General features: G+C 38.5%; 1 protein-coding gene across 1 annotated transcript; it reads left to right on the top strand.

Moving 5' to 3' along the window:
• Positions 1-431: 431 nt before the first annotated feature.
• LOC121514158 (carcinoembryonic antigen-related cell adhesion molecule 20) lies at positions 432-24,969 on the top strand. The gene is made up of 15 exons (XM_041794255.1): positions 432-567; positions 4,902-5,219; positions 5,589-5,864; positions 7,537-7,803; positions 7,897-8,169; positions 9,322-9,576; positions 12,917-13,019; positions 13,186-13,232; positions 13,308-13,405; positions 20,526-20,598; positions 20,692-21,012; positions 23,698-23,973; positions 24,120-24,368; positions 24,492-24,576; positions 24,672-24,969. The coding sequence occupies exons 1-14, from the start codon at positions 522-524 to the stop codon at positions 24,563-24,565; spliced, it is 2,676 nt and encodes an 891-aa protein (XP_041650189.1). The 5' UTR covers positions 432-521; the 3' UTR covers positions 24,566-24,576; positions 24,672-24,969.
• The last annotated feature ends 1,575 nt before the right edge of the window (positions 24,970-26,544 follow it).

Genomic DNA, 26,544 nt, shown 5'->3' with positions numbered 1-26,544 from the left:
TGGTAGCAGTGTACTCTGAACCAACATTTCATCCACACACACACACACACACACATATTTGTGTATGCACATACATGTTAATGCACAATAAACTTAAATGCCTATTTTCATGAGAAAATGGTGTAAAAAATCAAAGTCTTGAATGTAATATCAGTGCTTTATGTTAAAAGAACTAGCTGAATGGAGAGAAATGTAGGGAACAAAAAAGTAGGACCAGGCTGAATCAATGATTACATGGTTTGTTATGCCAAAGCCATGTGACAAAGCTGTTTTTTCTGATATAATTAAAATTGAATATTTATGAAATTACTTCCTCAATTTTGTTTATTGTTGATCAGAGTCCATGCTGTCAATGATTGATGGGTGATAACACTAATGTGGGCAGACCAACCTCACTCATTACTTCCTCATACTTCCTTCATTTCTAAAACCCACATTCTTGGATCCCAATAACCAGTGGGAAAAGAAGTACTTTAATTTGAGTTTGTGATTGTCTTTACCACTTTGGCTCTCCAGATGAAATGGAAAGAGCTGTGATATCTGTGATCATCTTTGGAATCTATTCAGGTGAGTGTTATTCAACTCATAAGGCTATTCTGCTAGGATTAAAATACAATATATCCTCTATTATTGGATTGATTATCTTTATCTATTGTTGATGAAAGTGCGGACTAATAAATGTGTGACATTACATCTGCTATTATGCAGTGGAGAAAATGACATGAGCTACTGGTGTTCAATATACACTGCCTGGCCAAAAAAATGTCACCACCTGGATTTAACTAAGCAAATAGGTATAAGCCTCCTATTGGATAATTACTGCATGGGCGATTATCTTTCAGCGGGCAACAAGTTATTTAACCCCAGCTAATGCAATGAGTAACTTCTCATTTCTTAAACAACCATGTCAAAAGACACATTCTGTGGTCGTGGAAAAGATGTTAGTCTGTTTAAGAAGGGTCAAATCATTGGCATGCATCAAGCAGAGATATCCTGTGCAACGTGACTAGAGGACGCAGTTGTTCATCTTTGTTTACAGTGGCGCTCTAATCATGGATTACCACATATGGCTGAGCCCCTGTTTTCTTTTTTGCCTCACAACTCACAAATAACGTAAGGATTCGTGTGACTGCTCTTTGGTTCATGTTTGATAAAATAGTGGCTGTACCACTGGGCTTTGTAACTTCACTGCCTCCGATGCTCTCAAAACACCATTTACCCTCAAAACACTGATCCAGCTCGTCAGATTATGGAGGAGGACACCTACAGAGTTGGAAACAGGATTGACTGGCATGCAGGAAAGAAGCCAGAGGCCTAGCTACAACCCTGCCCCTGTACATAGGACACAGTTAAACCAGATCGAGGCACTGCACATGGGCTGCGAAAGGTCAACTAATTCTATTGTAATTATATCAGAAAATCAGCTTTGTCACAATACTTTGGAATAACAAAGACTTCGCTTATCCCATGCAAGCACCACACCAAACACTGACGTCAGGGGGTGGTTAACCAATTACCAGAGGACCCTTGGTGATATGAATAGGGTGTAAGAAAAGGAACTCAATGCTGACATTAGCTGTTAACTATTAAAGATTTGTTAAATATGTTGTTTTACCTTGAAACAAGTCTCTCATGTCCCCTACAATTTTTAGTTAGGGGCTCGGGGCAACGACCATAGACTGTAGAAAGAACTGGACAAACCCCGTGTGACGTCAGTCGTCTGCTTACAATAGGCGGGCCAAAACGGCTTTTGAAGCCCATTCGGGGAGGCCTCCATATTGAAATCGCGGTCTCAGCCAAACGTAATGCCCGCCCACTAAGCGCGACTTCCTGTCAGCCTGCTAGCTAGCATTCCACTTGACAGAAACGGAGCCTCTGCCTGCCGAGCTATCTGTCAATCAAATGAGACGCACCAATCAGCTTTCATCCTATATATCAGCCAAACGATCATGGTACAAAAAAAATTCACCCCCTGTACAGTGGGAGCACAATAAGCCACTAGCTAATGAGACACGTTTGGTGTTTTGAACCAGGCTCTAAACCAGTTTATTTTGTGTCTCAAAACCGGCTGTTTAACATGTGTGCAGACAGAACTTCCGGTTTTCCTGCAGCCAGCCTCAAGCGGACAGTCGCGGTATAGCAATTTTTGGCACATCCGCATTGGCTTCATTTTTTAGGACTGGAGGTTGCTGCTTGGCAATGACACAAGCCACTCTCACCATGAGCCACTATTGTTCTTCCATGCGTTTCTTCTTTTTCTTCATCTTCCAGACAAAATTTCACTGCGCTACTACTCCTAGGGCTTTGAGAAAACCCCTGCAAATTATACATCAAAATGTGTGGTTTGTGTGTGTGCTATGACTTTTCTAAGAGATTTGCCAATTTTTCCCAAAGTTATTCACAAAAAACTGTGAAAAAAGTCCCATTAGAAATGAATAGGGAGAGGGACGAAGAAACCACAAAAATTGAGTTTTTCATCACCCCTACTGCTTTGCCATACTTTCACCTACAAAGATCATTCAGACTTTAAAACGCAGGTATTTTTGTCCTGTCTTCAGGAATGTCTTTGGTATGATGATAGGGTTTACGGTTTTCAATAGGCGAGTCTTCAAACCTCCTGTGCGTTGAGTAGAAATGATTAAAAATCGCCCTGCTAGAGTGGGTGATGTCCTCACCCTAGACGCTGAGGGAGCCGACACATGAACTGAACAACTCGCCCTCCTGGCCAAACCATACATAGGAGGCGAATATTTTTTGTCACAGAATGTGGCCACTGTTCCTGGGACTCATATAAACCCAATTTTTGAAGCCCTACCTCTTTTTAAACTGAAATGGGAACCAGCTGTTTAGGCAGTGGTCCCTGATTTTGTCCCATAAAAGCCAATGTAAACTGTTTTTTTTTTCTCCTGTTGAACTGACTGTTTTTACACTGCCATAACTCAGTCATTTCTCACAGTATCTTAAAAAACATTACATCTTCACATTCCCCAGAACTGTCCAAAGCTCATGATCATTTTACTTTTCACCTAGCATTTACAGTTTCCCGTAATTAACATTTGTTCAGGAGCCTCTCTGAGGCAGAAATCAGGTCGTTCAGACCAGTTTGTTGCTGGTTGTGCATATCTCCATGGCAACCGCAGCTATGGTCCTTTGATGATGTCATTGCTGATTCACACACATACAGCCCTCAATGAGCTCTGATCACGCACACACATGGAGCTGTGTCAATAAAGCATCCCATTTAAACAATGCTTTTACACAGTGGTACTCAACATGTGGCTCTTTTATGTCTTAATTTTAAATGTTTTTCCCCCAGAAAACCTTGAAAACTTTTTGCCATTTCTCACAATTTTTTGCCACTTTTCATCCACTTAAGCAACGTTTTGGCATTAAATACCACTTTTTTTCTACTTTTTGCCCAGTTAAGCTTCCTTTTGCCAATAAAAACCACTTTTATCCCCACATTTTTCCCATTTTGACCATTTTTTTTGCAACTTTTAACCCTTTTTTATCATTTCATCCCATTATTGCCCTTTTTTCAGTTTTATCTCCCCATTTTCACTCATCCAATTTACATTTTGTCATTAAATACAAATTTATACCTATTTTTTGCCCATTTTTGCCACTCTTGACTGCTTTTTGCCCATTTTAGTCATGTTTTGCTACCTGTAACTGATTTTTTTGTCACTTCTTACCTATTTTTGCTACTTTCTGACCCTTTTCCTTCCCATTTTCACCCATTTTTACCCATTTTTGTTGCTTTTTGACCATTTTTGCCACCTTTGACTTATTGTTATTGCTACTTCAAGCTGTTTTTGCCAATTTTCACCTCTTAGATTGTGGCTCTTGCAAAGGTATTTTTTAAAGGTTTTGCTCTTTGGTTGAGTAATACTGCTTTAACAGGATGGAGGGACACTGTGGGTGACTTCTCATCCACATACAGTCCCCCATAAAGTCTTTGGCGACGTCAGTCACATATATCCCATATGAACGAATGGGAGGGATTGTGTGTTTGCTCGTGTGTTGGTGTGCGAAACGTGCGTGTGTGTGGTCGTGTGTGTGTGCAAAAGTTACAGGCATGTGTGAATCTGCACAAACTTCTCAGCCTCATGTTCCAGTAACTGCTGTTAAACTATGACAAGGCCACATGAGTAAGAGAGACAGACACACTGTTTCATGATTCATGATTTCATTGTTTCTTTGTATCACAGCCACGTCGATTTGTAGTCATAATGTTACCTCAGCTCAGAGGGAGGGCCAACACCACCAGGTATATCATGAAGACAGCTGAAGCTCAGGTGCCAGGTGATCAGGATCAGCTAATCAGGCCACACATGACTAAAACACATGAATAAAGTCTCCTGTCATGTACAGTGTTTCTCAACCATTTCACCGTGTCATTGTCCAGCTACACGCTGCTTCAGCCTGGACTTGGACATGACCTTGTAATGACAAGGTGGGTCTATTGTGATAAATGACCTTGCAATGAAACCGGCACGCCACCCTGAGCCCCTCTCTCGATTTCGGGTCATGGAAATTGTCTAGTTCATCTTTATTCATTTGGTGATCAAACAGCGCAGCTTCCATTCCCATATCAGGCAGCTGACCCCTACTATCCCCACTCTCCTTAGCACATTAGCATTAGACACATGGACTTGCCAACAATACCCAAAAATGTGCCAAACAGAAGTTGCCACAATGTTGTCTAGTCGGTACGTCTGGCCATCAGTCAAGTCCAGGCCTCACAAGAGTATAGTAACACCAGAGAGACCAAGGACAGAAAGACTCTGACTTTTGAACAAGACACCTGACTTTATCACTAACATTCATATTGATTAAAGAATAAAATCATATTTTGTTGTTATTTGGGCCCTTTACTAACCTCTTTCCGTGTCCATAAGGTTTGACCAGTGGAATTGGTGTGTTGCCTGACCTGCTGGATGGGGATGTAGGAAGTAATTTCATCTTCAACACAACACTGGGACCCACAGAAGAGCCATTTTCATCAGTGACCTGGTGGTTCAATAGCAAACAAATAATTGCCTCCAGCTCTTCAAATGTAACTGATCCAGGGTATACAGACAGGATCACCCTCTTCATCTCTACAGGATCCCTAGAGCTCAGGAATCTGGTTCTTGGTGATAGTGGAGAATATGGAGTAACCATTATACCGCAAGAAGGAAAAGCAGTGTATGGGAGAAGCAGACTGCAAGTATACGGTGAGCCAGCTTTTAAAACCTGTCACTTTTTTAACGCTGAATGGTGAAGAAGTTGCACTCGCTCAAAGCAATGTATAACTTTTATTTTTTGTTAAAATCTGTAAATATTGTTTTACATGACACACCAGATAAATTGTTCTTTTGAATTCTCCATTTGACACAGTTGTAAACATTGGTCTCAAAGTTCCATGATTTGGAACTTTTGAGTTTGCTATGATTATAGTATAACTTGCTAAATGATTCATATCTCCAAAGAGATCCATCTATCATCAACATATAACTTTTTCCCTGCCTTAACATTACTTTCCTCTACAACACAATGCTTACTATGTGTTTCAAAAACTTGTAAATCAATATTTTCACCTACAGTGCCAGTTTCCAACATTGTGGTCACAAGCAGCGGCACAGACCTGGTGGAGTTCAGTGGCTCCGCCCAATTCTCCTGCTCTTCCTCTGGTTCCTCCACCTTCTTCCGCTGGTATAACGACACCTCTGAGATTAAAACCAGTGACAGAGTGAAGCTCTCTGGTGGGGGCGCCACTCTCACGATAACCAATGTGACACGCTATGACCAGAACGAATACACGTGTTTGGTTGGCAATCCGGTCAGTTTTGGATTGAAGTCAGCAAACCTCTCTGTGAGCTGTAAGTTATCAACCATTTAATTCATCACCAACTTTATCTACACTCAAACATTCAAATTGTGGCTTTGTTAATATTCAGGCTTGGAGTTCATCTAACTGACTTTTCACCATACATGTTCAGATTACAGTTGTCACAATACAAGGAATTTTTAAAATTATTATTATTATTTTTATCAGTGCAACTTGATTGATATCCATACTTGTTTCTAGCTACATCAACAACAACACAAGTCCTAGGCTCACAGTATTGGATAATTTCTCATTTACGTTGTTGAAAACTGGAAACAAAATTATATAGACAGTCTAAATTGCACAAAACTGAGAAACAACACTAGTTTTGTTCAATTTAGACAGTGTGTATGATTTTTGATAGATTAGTTTCTCTCTGAAGTTCCTGTCTTATGCAATAACAGTCGTTTCTTAAAGCTTTGGCAGTCTTTGATGTTGATCATTAAAATAACAGAAGATGTCATTTAGACATTTGTGGTATGAAGACATTTAAAAGCAGACAACATTTGACAACCTTAGTTGAGATTAGTCTCCACTTTAATAATGAATTAGTGAGCTTCTATTTGTTTTTTTGTTTTGTTTTTTTTGTTTTGTTTTTTTTTTTTTTTGTTTTTTTTGTTTGGCAATTTGGACAAAAACATGTCAGAATATTCATCCCATGCATACTCCATCCAAATATGTATCCATAGAGAGTATACTGGTGTAAAATGGTGCCATTTTGCTATTGGCTGATGTCCTATTTTTCCTGACGTTTCAAGTTATACCATATGGACAAAAGTCAGGCGCCTGACCATTACCCCAACAAGGCCTGTAATGACAATGCAATCAAACACATTGACTTTAATACTTGAAGCTATAACCGCTTCCACTTTTCTAGGAAGGCTTTCCACAAGATTTTGGAGTGTTTCTGTGGGAATTCGTGCCCATTCATTCTGGAGAGCATTCCTGAAGTCAGGCAGTAATGTTGGACGAGAAGCCCTGGTTAGCAGTGTCTGTTCCAGATCATTCCAAAGGCAGTTGATGGGGTTGAGGTCAGGGCTCTGTGCAGGCCAATGAACCCATCAAACCATGTCTTTATGGTCCTTGCTTTGTGCACTGGGGCATAGTCATGTTGGAATAGAAAGGGCCTTTCTCAAACTCTTGCCACAAAGTAGGAAGCGTAGCATTGTCCGCAATGTTTTGGTATGCTGAAGCATTAAGATTGGCCTTCACTGGTGATACTATTATTCTTCCTACACCAAACTTCACAGTTGGTGCAATGCAGGGAGGCAGGTAACGCTCTCCATGCATCTGCCAAACCAAGACTTGCCCATCTGACTTTCAAATGTGATTTGTCACTTCACTGTACCACAATCCAGTGCCAGTGTGCTTTACACCACTCCATTGGACACGAGGCATTGGACTTGGTGATGTGAGTCTTGCGTCAGCTGCTCGCCCATGAAAACTCATTCCACGAAGCTCCCGCTGCACAGTTTTGTGCTTACAGTAATATGACCTTTTACTCACCATGCACCTCAGCTCAGCAACCCTGCTGTGATTTTACATATTTTTACACTTCGTTGCTGAGTTCCTGTTGTTCCTAAATGCTTCTATTTTCTAATAATATTATTTACAGTGACTGTGGAATATCCTCTGAATCCACTTAAATGCTGTTTTATTTATAGATGGCCCTGAACGCACCAATTTAAAGCTATCTCCATCACAACAATACTTTGAAGAGGAATCAGACATCAACCTGACCTGCTCAGCTGACTCCAGACCTGCCGCTTACTTTAACTGGTTCCTTAATGAAGAACAGCTGTCCAGTATTGGGTCTGAGCTCTCTCTGATGAATGTTAACATGAATCACAGTGGAAACTACAGCTGCCGGGCATTTAACAACAAGACCCTGACATCTCAAACATCTCAGTCCTCAGTTATATCTGTGCTGGGTGAGTTAAAACACACAGGTTCTGCTTTGAGTTTTGAGTTGCAAACACATTTTAACCACACTATGGGGAAAATATCTTTCTTTTGACCAACAGAGAGAATATCAGATGTTTCAGTGACATCATCAACAAACGTGGCGATCGAGGGGAACTTTGTCAACCTAACCTGTGATGCTGCTGGCTCCGTGTTTGCCAGGAAGTGGATGAAAGATGGGTCTAATATGACTCTGGCCAGCAACATAGAATTTTATGACAACAATAAAGTGTTGTCCTTTCAACCTCTTACAAAAAATGACGGTGGAGAGTATTCTTGTTTGATCAGCAACCCCGTGAGCAATGTGGAAGCCAAGTACGTCATGGTTGTTAACTGTAAGTAACAAACAGCACACTTCACATTAAAGTAACAGTCCACTGAGGGAGGTTGTCACAGTACCAGATTTTTTAAATTATAATTTGATGCCAAACTAGTAAAAATCAGATGCAGATGCCTGTTTCTGTACCATGATGACAAAGTTAAGTACCAAGTAATCATTGTTTTGTTTTGTTTTGTTTTTTCTTATGCTGTTTGGTCATCCATCCATCTGTTGGTCCTTCTGGGCAATTTATGATAAAATATCTTAGAATTTTTTTTGAGGGACTTGCTTCAAAATATGTCCAAATATTCACTCCAACTTAAGGATGAATTGATTAAATTGTTGAGATAAAAAGGTCAAAAATCAGCATAGGTAGGCGTCATGTTCATACCTTGCTTGTGATGCTGTAACTTAAGACTGGCTTGAGGGTTTTTCGTCAGACTGTATAGAGACCGTAGATTTCAACTAAAGGATAACCTGGATATATTTTGGAGGTTGCAGTTTAAATGTCATTGTCGTTAGGCCTCAAGTTCATCCCTTGCTTGTAAAAATAATATTTCCAGAACAACTTAAAGGATTTTCAGTGAACTTTGCATAAATGTCCAGTGTGACTCAAGGATAAACAGGTTTTATCCAAGCTTTGTACATATCTTCAACTCAGGATAAACTGAATACTTTTTGGAGGTCATAGTGCTGCCATCAGGCCAGAACCTTTTATCTCCAAAATCCCCACTTTTCGAGGAAAAAATGCTGTATTGCATAATTAATTAAGCTCTGAATTGTCATAGTAAGCATCTTTTTGGACACTTTTATTGCTTTAAAATGTGTTAAAACCCACCAACAGATGTGACCAATAACACCAATTTATGAAGAATTGATGACTTCTTGGAAGTTGGAAAGATTTTTTGAGAAGGTTTTTTTGTCAGACATAGAGAAATAGTTGATTTTGAAGCTGTAAATCAGAGCATATAAGATTTCATCTATGTTGTGCAACCCACTGGCCTGAGTCTTAGTTGCATGTACAGTATAAGTCCTAATCCAGAAATTCTCCAAAGTAAAAACCTCCACAGCTTTAATGTTCTTCCTTTTATCAAAATGTCTACAGGGACATGATTTGTTTGCTTGTAACACAAGAATTTATTTTAATTTCAAGAACTCTGTTTTCCAGATGGACCGGAAAATGTTCAAATCCAAGGTCCAACAGAGGGACGTGTCCATCAGACTGTCACATTAACCTGCTCTGCTGAGTCCACTCCACTGGCTAGCTTCACCTGGATTTGGAATGGGACAGAGATATACAATCTGCCAGAGTTAATGATAAACAACACTGAACTCTCTGACAGTGGAAACTACACCTGTCGGGCCGGAAACAGAATAACTGGGAGAACATCCTCTGCAGTACACAGAGTGATTTTTGTAACAGGTAATGGATTCCTTTTTGTGGCAATGTTTACTAAGAGTCAGATTTGCAGAGAGTAATGATGTCATTTTTATTACAACCATGTGAACAGTGGCTCTCTTTCCCTGAAGTTTCATCATCTTTAACTACTCTGTGAGCTGTCTATGTTGAGAACATAGACTGTAAATAAGGATGGATACTCAATCTCCAGTCTTTGTGCAAAAATAAAGCCAGAATGCAATGGCAAGCATTGGCATTTTACACTTTGCAATCCATTGGCATAACAAGGGCATACAACCACCAGGTTGTCAGCAAAGTGGTTTGAGCACTCAGACCAGAAGTGCATAAATCTAAAATTTCCCCTCCCTAGTTGTGATTTATTTATGATGTCAGTAAATGTGGGTAGACCGGTAGCACTGGTGCTAGCATCCTGGGTAACAGTTACCTCATGTGGGATTTTTAGAGTGTGTTAAACTGTCATTGGTTCAGATGTTGAAAGTGTTCAATCTTGCCACTTTTTAACACCTTTTCACCATTTTCTGTCAGAATGCAGGAAGTGGGACGCAATTGCGGACCCAGGGTTCTTAGAGCTATCCCAGAAGGATAACCGCTCAAATCGCAAGCGATATTTGGAAAAGGGAAGGAAAGAACCCAAACTGGTAGCAACCCGAACTAAGAATCTCCCCAACTAAAATAATACTCAGAAAAGAGAACAAGACCACCTCTGCCTGATTAGAAACAAAGCTCTAAGGGGGAAGAAAAGTTTTCTCCAATGAAACACTATGGTCACCAGACCAGTGAAAACTAAACAGAGGGCTGGGCAAAGACCTCCAGCACTAATCCACTTCAACTGTTAATTCACAGGTAATATTCTCAGCTAAGTTGTCAGTAATGTTTGTGCAAACTTTCACTCAAAACACAGGAAAACACAAGGAGATGCGCTCACTAACTCTGATGGTGAGGTAATGAGTCAGCACAGAGTGCTGCAGCCCAGGTGCTTAAATCAGTTTGCCACACCTGGCCCTCATCAGTGGCAATCAGTCCTCACACACCTGGCACTGCACTGATTGACTCACACTCAGTGAGAGGCCATGCTGAATTCTCACAATTTTCCCAACCATTTTGCCACTTCTAACCCATTTTCACCACATTTTGTGTCAATTTAGCCCATTTCCTTAACCTTTTAGCCAATTTCACTGCTTCTTTTGCCCCTTTGAACCTGTTTTGTAACTTTTGAGGCATTTCCACCTTTTTACCACTCTAAGTCCATTTCACATTTTTGCCACTTTGAATCAGTTTTTGCTTTTTTTTCTCCACTGTCAAGCCATTTTCACAACTTGTCGACCATTTTTGCACCATTTCACAATTTAATTTTTTTCCTCTAAAGTTGCCACAGTTTATTCTACTTTTTATTCCTGCCACCCCGACATTACTTTCCAAATTATTTAGTTTAATTTGCCCAACCACATTACAATCATTACCTTGAGAAACTGTTATTCTGATTAAAGAAAAGGGCTTTACATCTAGAAAAAGCTGTATTTGACTTCAGCATTAATTGAGAAAAACAAACATTTTTGTTAATTCAGGTCAGGTTTCAAGTCAGGTGAAATATAAGATATGGTAGTCATGGCTTAACTTTACAATGTACCGTGATTTTGCAGACCTCTTTGGGTCCCACAGTTGGCAGGGCCCAAGAAAGCTTTCCCCTTTATCCCCCTTATGGGCAGCCTTGAGTACAAGATCAGCAAGGAAAAATGGATCCATCATATTTCCTAAAAGGTCGACATGCTTAAAAAATAAAAAACCTGAAAATTCACAGTAGTAGTTTTGACTAAAATCACATTATTTTATCACTACTGCTGTGCTATGGCATAAATCAGTGCTTCCCAAAGTGTGGGCCACAGTCCCCTGGTGATACTTCAGGTGGGCCATGACGGGTTATTTAAAATAAATAAAAAACATAAATGTACTTTCTGGAATTAAAATCATGACCATAAATACTTGAAATACTTATAATACATAATACAGAACCAGAAGATTTAGTTCACGTAACCTTTTGATCATTTATTTGGTCTGATGTACACAACTGGTGTCACAGTTTAATTGGTGTCGTGTTAAGTTGTGACACTCCAGGCCTTTCTCAAACTGCTCCCTCCACCCTCTCTGTAGGGATGGCCTAGTGGGTTAGGCTCAAAAAAAGAGTCAAAGGTTCCAAAAAATGCAGTCCAGGTGAATTTATTTACAGTGAAAAATGTGCAGTGGTATTTACAGTGCAGGCCTGGAGAAAAATAATGCTAAAAACTTGCAAAAGAGGGAAAAATGGGAAAACAAAAGAAGACTGAGCTCTATGCAATGTTCTGTTGCAACTCTGCACACACTTTTTTTACTTTAAACGGCTCTCACAACCTAACAGCTCTGACACCAACCACCAACAACCTCACAAGGCCTCAGCCTCCTCTTATATAGGAGTGAGGGGAAGGTACCAATGTCAAAGGACTAAGTTGAAATCAATTAACTCTACTAAACACAATAAATGACTGCAAAATGAATAAACATTTTCCAAACAAATTCATATCATCATACACAATATCACAGGTAAGTTACATGTTCACATTTAATTTAAAACAAGACATTTCCTTCTGTTTGCCATAAAAACACCCCTCCAACTCTACCACACTTGGTGCCTTCTACCCAGCACACCTGTATATGAGCCAATGGTGGGCTTGTATTCTGTTTGCCACCTCCTGGTTTCAGAAGCTAAGCACAAGAAGGCACATGGAGCAGTGGGTGAACAAACATATCACTTTGACGTCCCTAGCTATAAATAAATGTGTTTGGGGTTAAAACAACATTCATGTCTGTTTATTTGACTTTAACCAGTAATAATTGAATCAGTTTCAAATGTTTTAGTTTGTCAGAAAAAGCTTTTTAAACTAAGTAGCTGTTTGCTAGCAATGCTATGCTAACATGACACAGGCCTCTCAGCCGGCTTGATGCATTAAAAGAAAGGCTGTGTTACATTAATACATGCATGCTTTACTCAGTTTAGAGGGCACGGGGTAGCACCGTGACACTCTCCTTCACACTTTCTCTCATTTTAGCTTTCTGTGGAGGGTTCACTGCATTACTATCCAAAACCTCAGAGTGAGAGTGAGTAGTTAAGCCCCCTATCGGCGAGTCTGCACCGATGCGGACTTATACTTATGTTAATAGTATGTTGATTATGTTAATTATGTTTATTTTATGGCTATGATTGGCAAAAAAAGGTCTCACGAAATAACATTTACTGTTTCATGCCAGCAATCATTTATTTTTATCATTTCCCATGTTTTAACATTATTTAAATGTTTTTCATGTGTTTTAGAGGCGGAAGGTCTCTCAGCTGGTGCCATCGCTGGAATTGTAATAGCATGTGTAGTCGTTCTTGTGGGTTTGGCTGTTGCAGGATTTTTTATTTTTAAAAAGAGGTGAGAAAATGGCTATATTATTATAAGTCTGACATGTATGTTTATTTTCTTCTTGAGTTTTTTGCTGTGCTAATATCTTCATCACCTTCCAATTATTGAGTATTTAAGATATCTGAATGAGTTTGTAGTGTTTGACCTATTCAACAATGTCTTTTATTTACAAAAGTCAGGGCCAAGGAAAGCCTGAGCGCAGGGAGCAACCCAGCATGACCAGTAAGAGTCTGAATACTCTATTAAATGGCTATAACAGATCTATCAGGCTTAATTGACCCAATATTTTCATTACAGTACAAATGCAACAAGAAAAACAAGAAGAAATTCAGGATGACCCTGTGTATGAGAACCTGTATGACACTGTTATCGAAAATAGGAATCGACTGAGTCAGGTGAGTTTGAATCTCTAAAGGGATAAATATATTTTTATGTAGTTGATATCCTAGCATGAATCAATAAGGCATCAATTACCAAACACTTTGTTTAGCATACAGCTGATGGCAATGTAACTCTAAATGATGAAAGCGTTTGTTTCTCCCACAGAAGGAGAGAAGTTAAGTACACTGTAAATCTCCACCTGCACTAAGGAAAGAAGAAACACCAATATTTTCAGACTTTATACAGCTTTGTCTAATACAGATGATGAAATCTGACCATAACTAGACAATCAGTGTCTCTGCGAGGGGTTTTTATTGTCAACTGTAAAATAGAGATGTATTTATCTCATTTTTGAAGAACTGAAGCCAGAGAAACTCCATTATAAATAACAGACAGCAGTGTGACATTATCATCTTATTTAAAAAATGTTTAAAGCTAGCTTAGTATTTACAGAAGTTAAAGGAATCTGAGCCATTTTTCAGTCAATGTTATGTTTAGGTAAAAATAGATATTTTAGTTTTTGAAAACAGCTTTGCTTGCTTTTTAAGCATTTAAAAGGAACTTAGGAAATTAAGAAATGAGATAATTTTCGCAACATGGTAAATGTGTTTGAGTTAAATTCAATTGCCGTAATATGAAGCAACTTCTGTTTCCATATTTTACTTTCTGATTGATTTTCTTAACGATACATACTAACATCATAAACTATACTAAACTATATCACACAATACTATACTATACTATGCAACACTATTGCTACTATACTATACCGTTCTTTGCTATACTATGCTATACTATTATACAATATGCTATACTTTACTAGCCTATGCTATGATACACAGTACTATGCTATGCAATGCTTTACTTTACTATACTATCCTATGTTTTGCTATGGTATACTATGCTATGATATTCTATACAACACTATACTTTACCATGTTATACTATATTGTCATATGCTATGCTATACTTTACTAGACTATGCTTTACTATACTATACCATGCTATGCTATATTATGCTATTCTATGCTGTTATACTACACTATACATTACTATACTACATTATGTTATACTATGCTATGCAATACTATACTGTTTATAATCTCCCATACTATATCTTCAGCCTAAAATCTGCTTTATTTTTGTGTTGGGAAGAAACAAGACAGTATTCATTTTTATGCTGACAACACTGTCATGTACTGCTCACATCCACCCCTGACCAAGCTCTTACTTAGCTACAACTTTCCTTTCACACTGAACAGCAGAATTTTTATGATTTCAAACTTGTGTTGAATGCTGATGAAACCAAGGTGATGCTGTTCTCAAATACTAAATCTATGCCCCTAAACCTGCCTTTAATCTCAACTTCTCAGGGTACTCAGACTGAATTTGTTTCGAGCTACAGATATCTTGGTATTTTGATTGATAAATCTCTGTCTTGTACTGCTCACATTCAGCAGGTGGTTAAAAGACTGAAGCTGAAACTAAAACATTTTTATTTCAGGAACGGATCCGGCCTTCCTTTTGAATCCAAAGAGAGAATAGTTGCTGCCACTTTTATGTCTGTGCCGGTCTATGGTGATGTTTTGTTCATGCACACTTCATCTCAGAGTTTACATACTCTGTGTATCATGGAGCTGTGAAGTTCATCACTCACTGTAAATCCTTCTCTCATTACTGTTTGTTGTATGAACATGTGGGATGATCTTCTTTGTCTCCACATAGACTAAAACCCTGGCATATTGTCATCTACAAGGTTATTGTTGGTGTTTTTCCTTTCCTACCTTCTGACCTACATCAGTCAGAAGAGCACAGGTATCTATAATCTTTTTTCCCAGGATCTTTACTTGCTGTCTGTCCCAAAGGTCAGAACTGAACTGGGAAAAAGGCGTTAACTTCACTGCTTCCTCTGCCTGGAATGATTTACATAAAGAGTGGAAACTCAGTGAACTGCTCTCATTGACACTTTTAAGAGGAGGTTGAATGATACATCTAGCTGTAGATACCTTTGATTTATTTCCAGATTTTTAGTAATTATTTGTTGCTTGAACTGTTATTGTGTGTCTCATGATGAATTTAGACTATATATCTTGGATTATGTTTGCTTTGTATGACTGTGCTTTGTCTAAAACTGTTGCTGCTGTATTGGCCAGGACACTCTTGAACAGGAGATTTTTAATCTCAGTGAGGTTTTTCCTGGTTAAATAAAGGTTAAATGAAAGTGAAAGGATTTTTTTTAACATTCACTGAAAAATTAAAAAAATGTCCTTTTTAATTTGCAATTATCAGTGTCTGGTTTTGTAAATGTATCTACTCCGAATGTTTACTTAAATGTATGTGCTGTATGGGACACTTGCAACGATAAATACAAAGAAACTGAAATAAAAATCCTTCAATTTTTTGGATGTAAAAGTATTTTATTCATGTGACTTATACTGTTTTCTGTTTAAATGTGGTCCTGTCATTTATGGCTGTTGTCCAAATCAATAGAGAAAAGTTTACACTGTGTGACAATATTAATGAAAAATTCATTTATACCAACAAACTGAATCTGAGCAGCGCTTTGTCCCCCTAGATGAACGCTGGATCAAATTTGACTGCAGATGGCACCTTTAAATTTTATGGCATTATAAAATGTTTGCCCTTAAACCAAAAGAACAGTGGAGAATTTTCCAGGAAGATCAGCAATGCTGTGACCAATGAGGAAGCCCAACATGCTGTGGTTGTAAGTGTTAATGGGCATGGCTGTTAAACTTTTAGCACAATTCAAATCAAGTATTGAATGCTGTTCTGTTTGAAACATGGCAACAAAAAACTGAAGTCCTAGGCGGTTAGTATTTGGACTTTTTTAATGACCAAAAATGGCAGGGGTAACCTGCTGCACACTTTGAACACCAAAAGGACTTGAAAAACAAAAACATTTACCAATTAAACTTAAAATTAACTATATCATGATGAGGTTAAAATATGACAGAAGATCTGTATTTTTATTTTGTTAAAGCTCCAGCATTCAATGATACTTTTGATCATTTTAAAATGATTGAGTTTGTATCATTATAAAATGGGACATTGATAAAGTAAACCATTTTATGCTTTGTCTTAAGGAAGACCACACATCAAATTGGCGCTTTAACTCTTTCCTCGAAGTTTGGGTTAATGTTTTTTGTAAATAGATGTGCTCCTGTGGACAGGATTGGCCGGGCCACTGATAAACCCAGAGATGAGTTTGTTTTGATTTATTGGTCATGTTACCTTTTTTGCTGCTTTTTGCCCATTTTACCACTTCCCTTGCCACTTCTAATCCATTTAGCCAGTTCTAACACATTTTTGCTTTTTTTCGCCCATTTTTTGCCTCCTCTCAAGGTTATCTTGTTATTTTCTTTAAAAGTTGTCTCAATTTTTTTTTCTTTATTTTCTGCCATCCTGATGTTTGTGCACATCTTGGCCTTGCTTTGAAGTCTGATATTACTTTCCTAGTATTTTAGTCCAGTAAACAAACAGTTTTGAAAAAGGCTCTATAATGCTGCAGCATAAAAAAACATTTTACTGCTTTGATGAGAGTGATTATTATTCAAGTTAAAAATGAAATGTGGTTATCACAGTTTAACTTAACAATGAACCATGATTTTTCTGGCCTCCATGGGCCCAGAGTTTAGCTGTGGCCCAGAAAGCTCTCCCCTTTATCCCCTCTTATGGGCAGCTCAGCTCCTGTTAGTGATTTCCTGCCTCACCACATTCCAACTATTAATTCATCACTTCTTACCAAATACTGCAGTTTGCTGCCCCCCTGTGGTCAAACTGTAACAGTCCTGGCAGTCTGGTGGAGAGCTGTTCTGTATGAGAAACTTAATTATTGATCTTTAACCCTTTGGTTCATACAAGCACAAATTAAAATTCAAGCAACTCATATTCCCAGCTACATTTAAGTGATACCTCTGTCAAAAAGTATTTCATTTTACTGTTACAGGTCACTGACAAAGGATCCAACTGGACTAAAATCAGTGTGACCAGTGGGAATCAGCCAGACAGGGGATGTCTAGCGGCTCCAGGGTCTGGCATTAAGAGCAAAGTAAAAAACAGGAACGATCAGGTGTTTCATTCTATTCCTTTGGGCACCATAATTTATTCTAAACACTGAGTCATGCAACATCGATTCCAGACTTCATAGTTTCCAGTGAAATATTAACATTATATCATTTACATGTCTGATGACTCAGTCGGATCATGTAAGAATGTAAATGTGGATTTTTCCTGGAGTTGTAAACAGAACAAACATATCATCTGTTAACCACTAACTTATTTTACAACAAGTCGTGCAGGTCAGAGGTCAACAGAGTTGAAAGATCTGAACAAGCTCCGACTTTCAGAGGCTTGTGACCTTTATTCAATATCAAAAAAACAATAAAAGTCACTTACGCTTTGCAGTCATTGTCTTCTGCTTAAAACAAAAATTTCCAAAGGTTTTTCTGTTTCTAAACATCTGCTAGGTCATAGATGTTTTTTTTTATCAGGAGAAATATTGTGGCTGGTCTGCTTTGTAATGTAATGTCATGTACTGCTATTCTGGTGTTTCACTGATGTGAAACAACGTGTCAGGCTAAGTTGCCAAACTAACACAAAGAGTTAACCAATAAAGGAGATCAACAAATAACTGTTGTTGTTTGTTTGTTTTTTAATCAATTTTCAGTGTTACTTCAGTATTTTCAAGCTGATTTTTCTTTTTTTCACATTACACTTCATGCATTTAGGTTTACACTTAAGTCAGACACAAGAAGACATTTGAGGATGGCAACTCAGAACTCGGAGCAACCCACGCTGAGGATCTTGGGACTTGGTTTCCTGGAAGTTTTTGCTTATCAGGCAGTTAAATATAAAATATTAAATCTAAAGAAATTTTACATACAAATTCAGATTTGAAATGCCACCAAATTATGGCAAAAAGGTGACAGTAATGATAAAGTTCCAGCTGAAGAAAAAACAATTTGAGCCAATGTTATTTTAAAATAGTTGACCTATAAAAGTGTCCTTTGCCTTCCAACTTATAACAACTGTCGAAAATAACAATATTCATTTCTCACACATCTTTAAAAAGAGCTGAAAGTGACTGATGTTTGTTTCTTAAAGGGGACATATTCTGCAAAAATCACTTTTTCAGGCTTTTCTAACAAAATTATGTGCCCCCGGCCTGTCCACGATCCCCTCAAGTACCATATATATATATATATATATATATATATATTTGTATATAATTTTTTTATTTTTGCAACAGGACTGAAATTTGCATTTTGTGACCAGCTGGGCTGAATTTGAACAGTCAAATCTATAAACAGTTTCTAGTATGAAAGGAAAGTTTGAAACTGTAAGAAGTTCTGTTTTTGTAATATAAATTCTTACTGTACCAAAACCAAACACTGGGACCTTTGACGTAGCTCCTCTATTGAAAAAGAGGGCTTGGTTTTCAATGTAAACTGTATGTGTCTGTTGAAATGTGCCCTTCTGTGTACATTACAGTTCATTTATGTACACTGTGACAAATTTACAGACGTGGAAAAAAGCCAAAGAATCATTCAGATCCCATAAAAGTTCACAAAGACGTAGGATGACTCGTTCTGTAAAGAACAAGCTGTATCACATAAAAATCTGGTTTTTGTATTAAGATAAAAATGCGAGATTCAGGTTAGCTACAGAAAAAAAAGGTCTTTTTTATTTTTTTCCCCTCAAGGTTGTTATTAGAAACAATTCAAATAGACCTTTACATCTTCTCTTTTTCTTTCTTTTAGATCAGATGACAACAGAACACAAGAAGTTTAATGAAATATTTCAGTTTCTTTTTTTCTGTGCTAAAGTTGATTTATCAGTGATGTATCTCTGACTGCCATCTGCTGTCTTCTACATTCAGTTATAAGGAAATAAAGAGTCACGGTGCTGTGTAAATACCCCATTGTTCCAGCTAATGTGGTGGTTTCCCAACACTATCTAAATAAGGCAACTCAGTCACTGCACTGTGATTTAATCCATATAAAGTTTTAAGGGAAAAAAACAGCACAACTAACCAACTTATCAAGAGAGGAGATGCTTTATAGCTATTCCTCTATCATTTGTATATCAGTGTGTCTGCAGACACTGCAGTGGTGTATTTTTGTAAATCTATCCGAAGGAGTCTGAGTGTCTCGTACGTCTTTGATCCTCCTCTCACAGGAATGCCTCGGCTCACTGCAGCTCCTCAAACATGACCCTGTGACAGACCCAAAAACCACTCACTGAAGTGCTTGTAAAAGTGATGCACAACACACCCCCATCACGGTGACTCATACTTCCCATGCACTTCTTCATAAGCATAAAAAAACACAATAAAAAAATGACTTACTCCTTCTTTACATTTGGTGACATTTCTCTTCTTTGAATCTGAAAAATCAAGAAGTTTGAGCATCTTATGGCAACTTTATATGGCTGCTGTCTTGGAGGTGATGTTCTTATCTTAAGGGATCTTACAAATAAATCATTTACCTTAAAGTAACTCTGAATCAAACAATCACTGAGAGCTTTTGCTCAGTATAAAGAGATGATCGAGTCAGTTTGAGTCCAGGTCAAATAAAGAGAACAAATCTTTATTTTGTCAGGCTTCTCAGAGATTAGCCTATATGTGCATGACCTAAATATGGGACATTATGACATCAGTCTAGTTTGGATAGCTTAGAAATAATGATGCGTGCACAAATTTCAATGCAGATCTTGGAACATTCTAGATAAATAACTGCTGTGGGATTGGAAGATCCTACTGGGTGATCATCAGAGTAATCTGGATTTGACAGGTGAATGTAGCATATAAAAAATGCCATCAGATATTTTTGACTAGAAATAGCCAGATAGATCCAAGTTTTGAGATTTTGCAGTGAACTGGTCTGGTCTAAGGTTTCTCAACTGAAACTATAAGTCCTTCAGATTCCATCACTCTCAGTCCTGAGACTCCTGGCTGAACACACACCCACGGGCGTTTTGGTGTGTGTACACAGTGACATCGTAAACAGCAAGTGTGTGTTTCATCACTGAGTGGGGGCTGGAGTCAGTCCTGTCCTGTGGGTGTGGGACGATAAAAGAGCAAGGGTGTCTGTGACTCTGTGTTTTGTATTTCAGAGAGAACAGAGAGACAGATTCACCATGGAGACAGAGATGCTCAGAACTGCAGCTCTGATTCTTTTAATATCAGGTAGATCAAAATCAAACATCCAGTGAGCTGCTTCCTGTTTGTTAGTCTGTTGTTTGTCTGATCACTGTGGTCATGACTGTTTTTTGATCATAGGTGCATGTGTTGGCGAGGGCATCTTACCAGCTGGACCCCTGAGTGGAGCAGTGGGAGATAAAGTGATGTTCACTACCACCCTCACACCTCCAGAGAGTCCCTTCCTCTCCGTCAGCTGGAGCTTCAAAGGCATAAACATCATCACCTCCACCAGCACCAACATCACAGAGCCCGGACACGCCAACAGGATCTCATTAGACCGAGCCACAGGGTCACTGGAGCTCAGGAACCTGGTGCTAGAGGACAGCGGAGAGTACACAGTCACCATCATACCTGATGGAGGGCTGCAGAAACAGGGCAGGATCACACTCAATGTGTACGGTGGGTCAAATGTATTCTAATGTCTGATTTAGCAAAACACAATCCTACTTGATTTGGACTAGAAAGAGCTTTTTATTTGTTAAAGTTCTAGCAGAAAATTAAACAATCAAGATATTCATGTGGAAACCATAAAGGCTAAAGAAGGCCATGCATGCTACATGAGAAGGTGTGGACTAAAATCCTCCATCATGGTAGCACAAATGTGCAGAAATGTGCACATTAATTGAAAGAATGCTGTGATTATGCTCAAGAGCTTAACACGGATTACTTGAGGCCATAGAAAGTTTATAATTTATCGAGTTATAATGTAATCTAAAATGAAAATCCTGCAGAGTACTATCCTAACAAAATGATGCTATTACAAATCATTGATTATGATGTTATATCAAAGCAAAATGTTAAACCAGTTGTGGTTAAATTAATGCTTTTAGGCTGTTTTTGTGTGTAATATTCACTAAACAATATTTAAAAATGCTATAAAAGTGTTTCTAGTCTGAGTTTAAGTCAATGAATCAATGAAAGAAAATCCTTCCATCCGTTAAATACTAGTATATGCTGCTTGACTCATTCAGGGTCGGGGGGGGGGGGGTCCATAGGGCAAGAAGCAGGGTACACCCTGGACTGATTGCCAGTCAATCACATTTAAACCAGCCAGGCTCACACTCACACCTGAGGACAATTTAGAGTCATTAGCCTAATAAACATGGATGTGGATTATGGGAGGAAGCAAATGGGCCTGAAGCAAATTCTAGAAATAAAATGAAATATGGCCCACAAAAGAGCATGAAGCTTGTGCTTTACTGTACAACACTTTTTAGTTTAAAGCCTTGGTGGTGCTGCGGTGTTAATTTTTTTATTTTGATAGGAAGACTTTGCCATTGTTTATGGCTAAGTTGATATGATAGGGTAGCTGGAAGTCATATTGACTATCAAAATAACAAGACATTGATTTTATCTCCTAACCTGGCACACATAGCGTTTGGGAACGGGCAGAGCCTTTGAAAAAAAAAAATTAGAGTGTGATTGGATGAATGTTCTGTCACATCTTTACGGGCCAATCAGAGCAACTGCACAGGTGACGTAGCCGCTACCGAGCTGAGCACCTGCGCCCCTACTGAATGAGCAAACTCTATAAAGAACTGCATAACACCACAAATAATGGCGACTGTAGACATGTCAGTACACGACTTTTGTCATTTTTTAAAAGAAAACAACTCACTGCTGTTCTTTGCTCTTCTTTTAACGAAGAAATGTTGTCAAGTTCTGATAAAACTGGCGCTTTAGCAGCATCCACGCTAATGTCTTCTGCCACAGTTGCACCAGCCTCTTGTTGCTGCTTGCTTACATTATGACTCTGCCACACCTGAAAGTACTGCCCCCCGACGCTGATTGGTCCTGTTACTTTTTAACCAGGCCCATACGGTTTAGACAGGAGCTTTGCAAGATGGTTTCACCACTGAGAAACACAGAAACAGGCATATCCATCTGCTTTGCAAGGTTATATATCTCCCTAAAGAATGAAAACAAAAGGACTACAGCTGTTCCTTTGCTTTGCTATCTGCCCTGTCTCAAGGTCCGATTTACAAAGCATATCCAGAGGTAGCCGAAGCCTCAAGGGCCCCCCTGTTGCCCAAAATCTTTGACAATGTCCAGCAATTTCTTTTGTCTGGCTTTGATATGCCCATTATTTTTTCTTCAAGCAAATTCAGTTACTAAGCACTTGTTAAACTACAGGCACATTAGATTGGTTTTACTCATTCAACACACTTAAGGTGAGGTATATCAAAGTGAAACCCAGCTGCTTTTTATCTTTCTCTATGCGGCCCTCACTGGAAAAAGTTTGGACACCCCTGGACCAACCTGACACGTTCTTCAGGGGAAACATCCCATACAGAGTGTTTGGGAAGGGCAGGTGATGGAACAAACATCTGTCTGTCACATTCATTTTGGGCAGATCAAAGCGACATGACCAAATGAAGTAGAAGATGTGCCCAGCTCAAGAACTAACCTAAGCTCTACAAGCTAGTGCTGCTGTAGTTTATAAACAGCAGAGCTTGTGGTTGGCTAAAATTCATGTCGTAGCTGGTCAGGAAACTTGCAAAAACATCTTCTCCACCAAGAGAAGCTTTCAGTGCGTCTCTTAGCACTCATTTTAATATTTAAAAAGTAGTCTAGTTCTGATTAATCCATTACTATACTATAGCTACATCCAAGCTAATTGCTACGCCAGTGGTATCTATTACTATCGCATTCCAGTACAACTAAAAACATCTTGCTCTCCTCAAATGTTCTGATTGGTTATGTAAGTTGTCATACCTGACACAAACGCTGCAGACTGGAGCTTTGCAAGATGGCTTTGCCTGCTGAAAATCAAAGTTTTCAAAGTTACTGTCCAACAGCAATGTAGAACATTTTTGCCATGAGGCTACAGCACCAAACATGGAGTCACCATGCAGGTTGATGAAAAAAAAAACATCAAAAACATAAAATTTCCATAATTTTTAGGCATTAAGTTGTTGCTTGCCCTTTTATGATTTTAAACTATTTGTGGTAAGAAAAAAACATATACTTAAGGAAACCCACACAATCCTACTAAGGTTTACAGTATGTTCACATCTACCATTGATAAAAGATATATATATATATATGTTTTCTGCGATATCGATGCTACTGTTATTCTACCAGTTTTGATCTCTGGAGTCACCGTCCGCAGTCCAGCGGCCATCTTGATTGAAGACAGAACCTCCACCAACCTGACCTGTGAGGCCTCAGGCACCATCGCCACCAGAGAGTGGATGAAAGACGGCCGGCCACTCCTTCAGACCGACCGAGTCCGCATCTCCATCGACAACAGGACGGTGTTCATACAACCCGTTCACAGCTCCAGCCACGGCACATACCAGTGTCGAGTCAGCAACCCTGTCAGCACCATGACTGCAGCTCACAACCTCACTGTTAACTGTGAGTACTCCCATCTGCAGGCCTTAAAGAGCATTTTGAAACACTAAAGACTGGTGTGAAAATAAGAGCTGTGAAACATTTCAAGAAAGATTTTATTTGCATGTATGAAAAGCACTGTTTTGTGTATGTTTGCTTAATTTATTCAGTTGGACCTCATAACGTCTCAATATCAGGACCGTCAGCAGCAGCCCCGGGCCACAGAGTGACTCTGCAGTGTACGGCAGCTTCTGTCCCTCCAGCAAACTTCAGCTGGACGGTCAACGGCAACGAGACTGATGTTACAGACTCTGCATTCGTCATAGAGAGGCTGGAGGAAGACAGCATCGGGAATTACACTTGCACTGCCAGAAACATGGTGACCATGTTGGAAAACTCCACAGTTCTCTATCTGAGAGGTGAGATTTACATGTGAAGAATTCATACAAAATACAGGCACACCTTTTTCTCTTGTTTTTCTATGGACATATAAAGATGTAGCATTTTGAGTCAGTAATTGTCGTCTTCTCTGATCCTCGAAGCGTCCAGTGCTGCCCCCTGCTGGTCTTTTTCAGTGCTGCTGATCAGCATGCTGGCCCTGAGATGGCTAATGTGAGAAAAAGGCAGGTAAAAGAAATTATTTATTGGATATCTGCCATATTGTTGATGTTTCACCAAACTACTAGGATTACTAGACTAATTGTTTTTTTTTCTCCTTTCAGATTCCATCCACTTTAAAAGTTTGCTTTTGACCAAGTACTGTGATTTAAATCAAACAAAATATGCTCTTCTTGCAAAATTATTGTGACCCAAAAGACTTTGATGTTTGACTTTAAAATTACTTTTTTTTTTTTTTTTTTTTAAAGGAAAGAAAGTCACAGTGAAAACGAAATGAATGAATGAACATAAACCATGTCTGTTAACCATGCTGACTTTTGAAAATTGATCAGGGAATGATTAGAAATAAAAACATGATGACAAGTTTTCTTAATAATTGCATTTATTTTTCTGTGAATTATATACACAAAGAGAAAAATAAACATGTTTAAACATTTGATATATATATAAAAAATATAGCTTCATTATTGTGTTTTTTATTCCACAACTGAGACTGCAGTATCTCCCGTTTAAATCAATCAACGCTGAGGTTATGAGTTCATAGAAATCTATCATTGTCTGTAAATTGGTCAACTTTAATTGAAAAAACTTTAGAATGTTTTTCTTTCCCTTTATAAAGATGCACTTGTACTCTGTTATTGCTTCAATCCTTAGTTATCTCCCTTCTCTTTCTTTATGTCTGAGCATAGATGATTTCATCATATTACTTTTTTCCCTTTCCTCTTTCTTAATTTCCTCCACGAAACAGTTTGGCAAAATAGACTTGTACAATTCCCCTCCTTGGTGACAAAATGTTCAGCATTATTGTGTAAAAGTTGCTCAATTTCAAACTTTGTAATCTTAAAAACTGAACCAGTTTGCTCTAAACTCTTTCTTCACAACATTAAGAGTGGAATATACAGAGTTTATCTGTCCTCTTTTCTTGCCATATCTTTGGGAAACACTTAACAAGAAATTCTTGAAGTATGTTGATGTAAGTTTGCATCAGTGTCATGATAACATATGTGGATAATAACGTGTTGGAACTTACATTAGAAAACACTTTCAAGTACATTATGAGCAATGGCAGCGGGCTGAGAGAGTTTTAAATTCATGCTTGCTTCACAGAAGTACTCATCTAAACATTAAGAAATCATAGCAGTTTGTGATGTTTATCTTAATCTTTAATAAAACGAATGTTTTATCAGCACAAGAAAAAAGACCTTCTTTGATATTAAATAAATTCAAGGCATTGATTTTATAAGAAATTAAAGAGGACTCAGTATGGAGCCTTGTGGAACGCCATCCTTTAAATGACTGTAAGATCGGCTCACTCCAGTCCAGACATCAGAGTGTTACCTTCTTAGTAGGAATCATGTAAACCAATCAAGCTCAACACTGGCCACCCGACAAGCTTGAAGCCTGGTAAAACATGCAAGGGTCTATGGTGTAGAATACATAAGATAGTAAATAAAAAGTACACTTTAGGAAGGAAAAAAATTTTTCCTTCCTAAAGTGTACTTCAGTAAATGTTCTGAGTGCCATCCCTCCTTGACCATCTGTCTGATTCAAATAATGATTTTGGCCTGTCAAAGTTTACCTGATGAAATATCCATTGGAATTAGAAACAATCTGAAGAAGAGCGTTTATGCTGTCATCTTTTTCAGCTCCAGATAGTCAGCACTGAAACAGATTACATAGAAATATAAAGGCTGCTTCCATTGTGCATTAATATAGAGATCTGTACTGGCATGTATATGTTTTGAAAATGACAATACTAACACATTTATAGTGTTTAATCCATCTCCGGCTCCTCCGTGTAGGATGCAGAGCTGCATCTGCTGCACTTGTTATTCCTGACTCTAGACCAGTCATTCACATGCAGGAAACAAGCTCAGCTCCACTGACTGAAATGATGAAGCTCTGCATCCCTGACCTGATTACCCTGATGAACACCTGAGGCTGATCAGCTCTGATTGGTGGAGATAATTATCACTT

This window comes from Cheilinus undulatus, linkage group 8 (assembly GCF_018320785.1).
Source record: "Cheilinus undulatus linkage group 8, ASM1832078v1, whole genome shotgun sequence".
NCBI classification, from domain to species: domain Eukaryota; kingdom Metazoa; phylum Chordata; class Actinopteri; order Labriformes; family Labridae; genus Cheilinus; species Cheilinus undulatus.
The sequence above is the reverse complement of the archived record's forward strand: the minus strand, read 5'-3'. Positions and strand labels throughout refer to the sequence as shown.

Coding starts and splice junctions, on each gene's coding strand:
- LOC121514158 (XM_041794255.1), top strand. CDS start 522: ATGGAAAGAGCTGTGATATCTGTGATCATCTTTGGAATCTATTCAG. Junction 568..4,901: donor CATCTTTGGAATCTATTCAG/GTGAGTGTTATT, acceptor CGTGTCCATAAG/GTTTGACCAGTGGAATTGGT. Junction 21,013..23,697: donor GATCACACTCAATGTGTACG/GTGGGTCAAATG, acceptor TTATTCTACCAG/TTTTGATCTCTGGAGTCACC.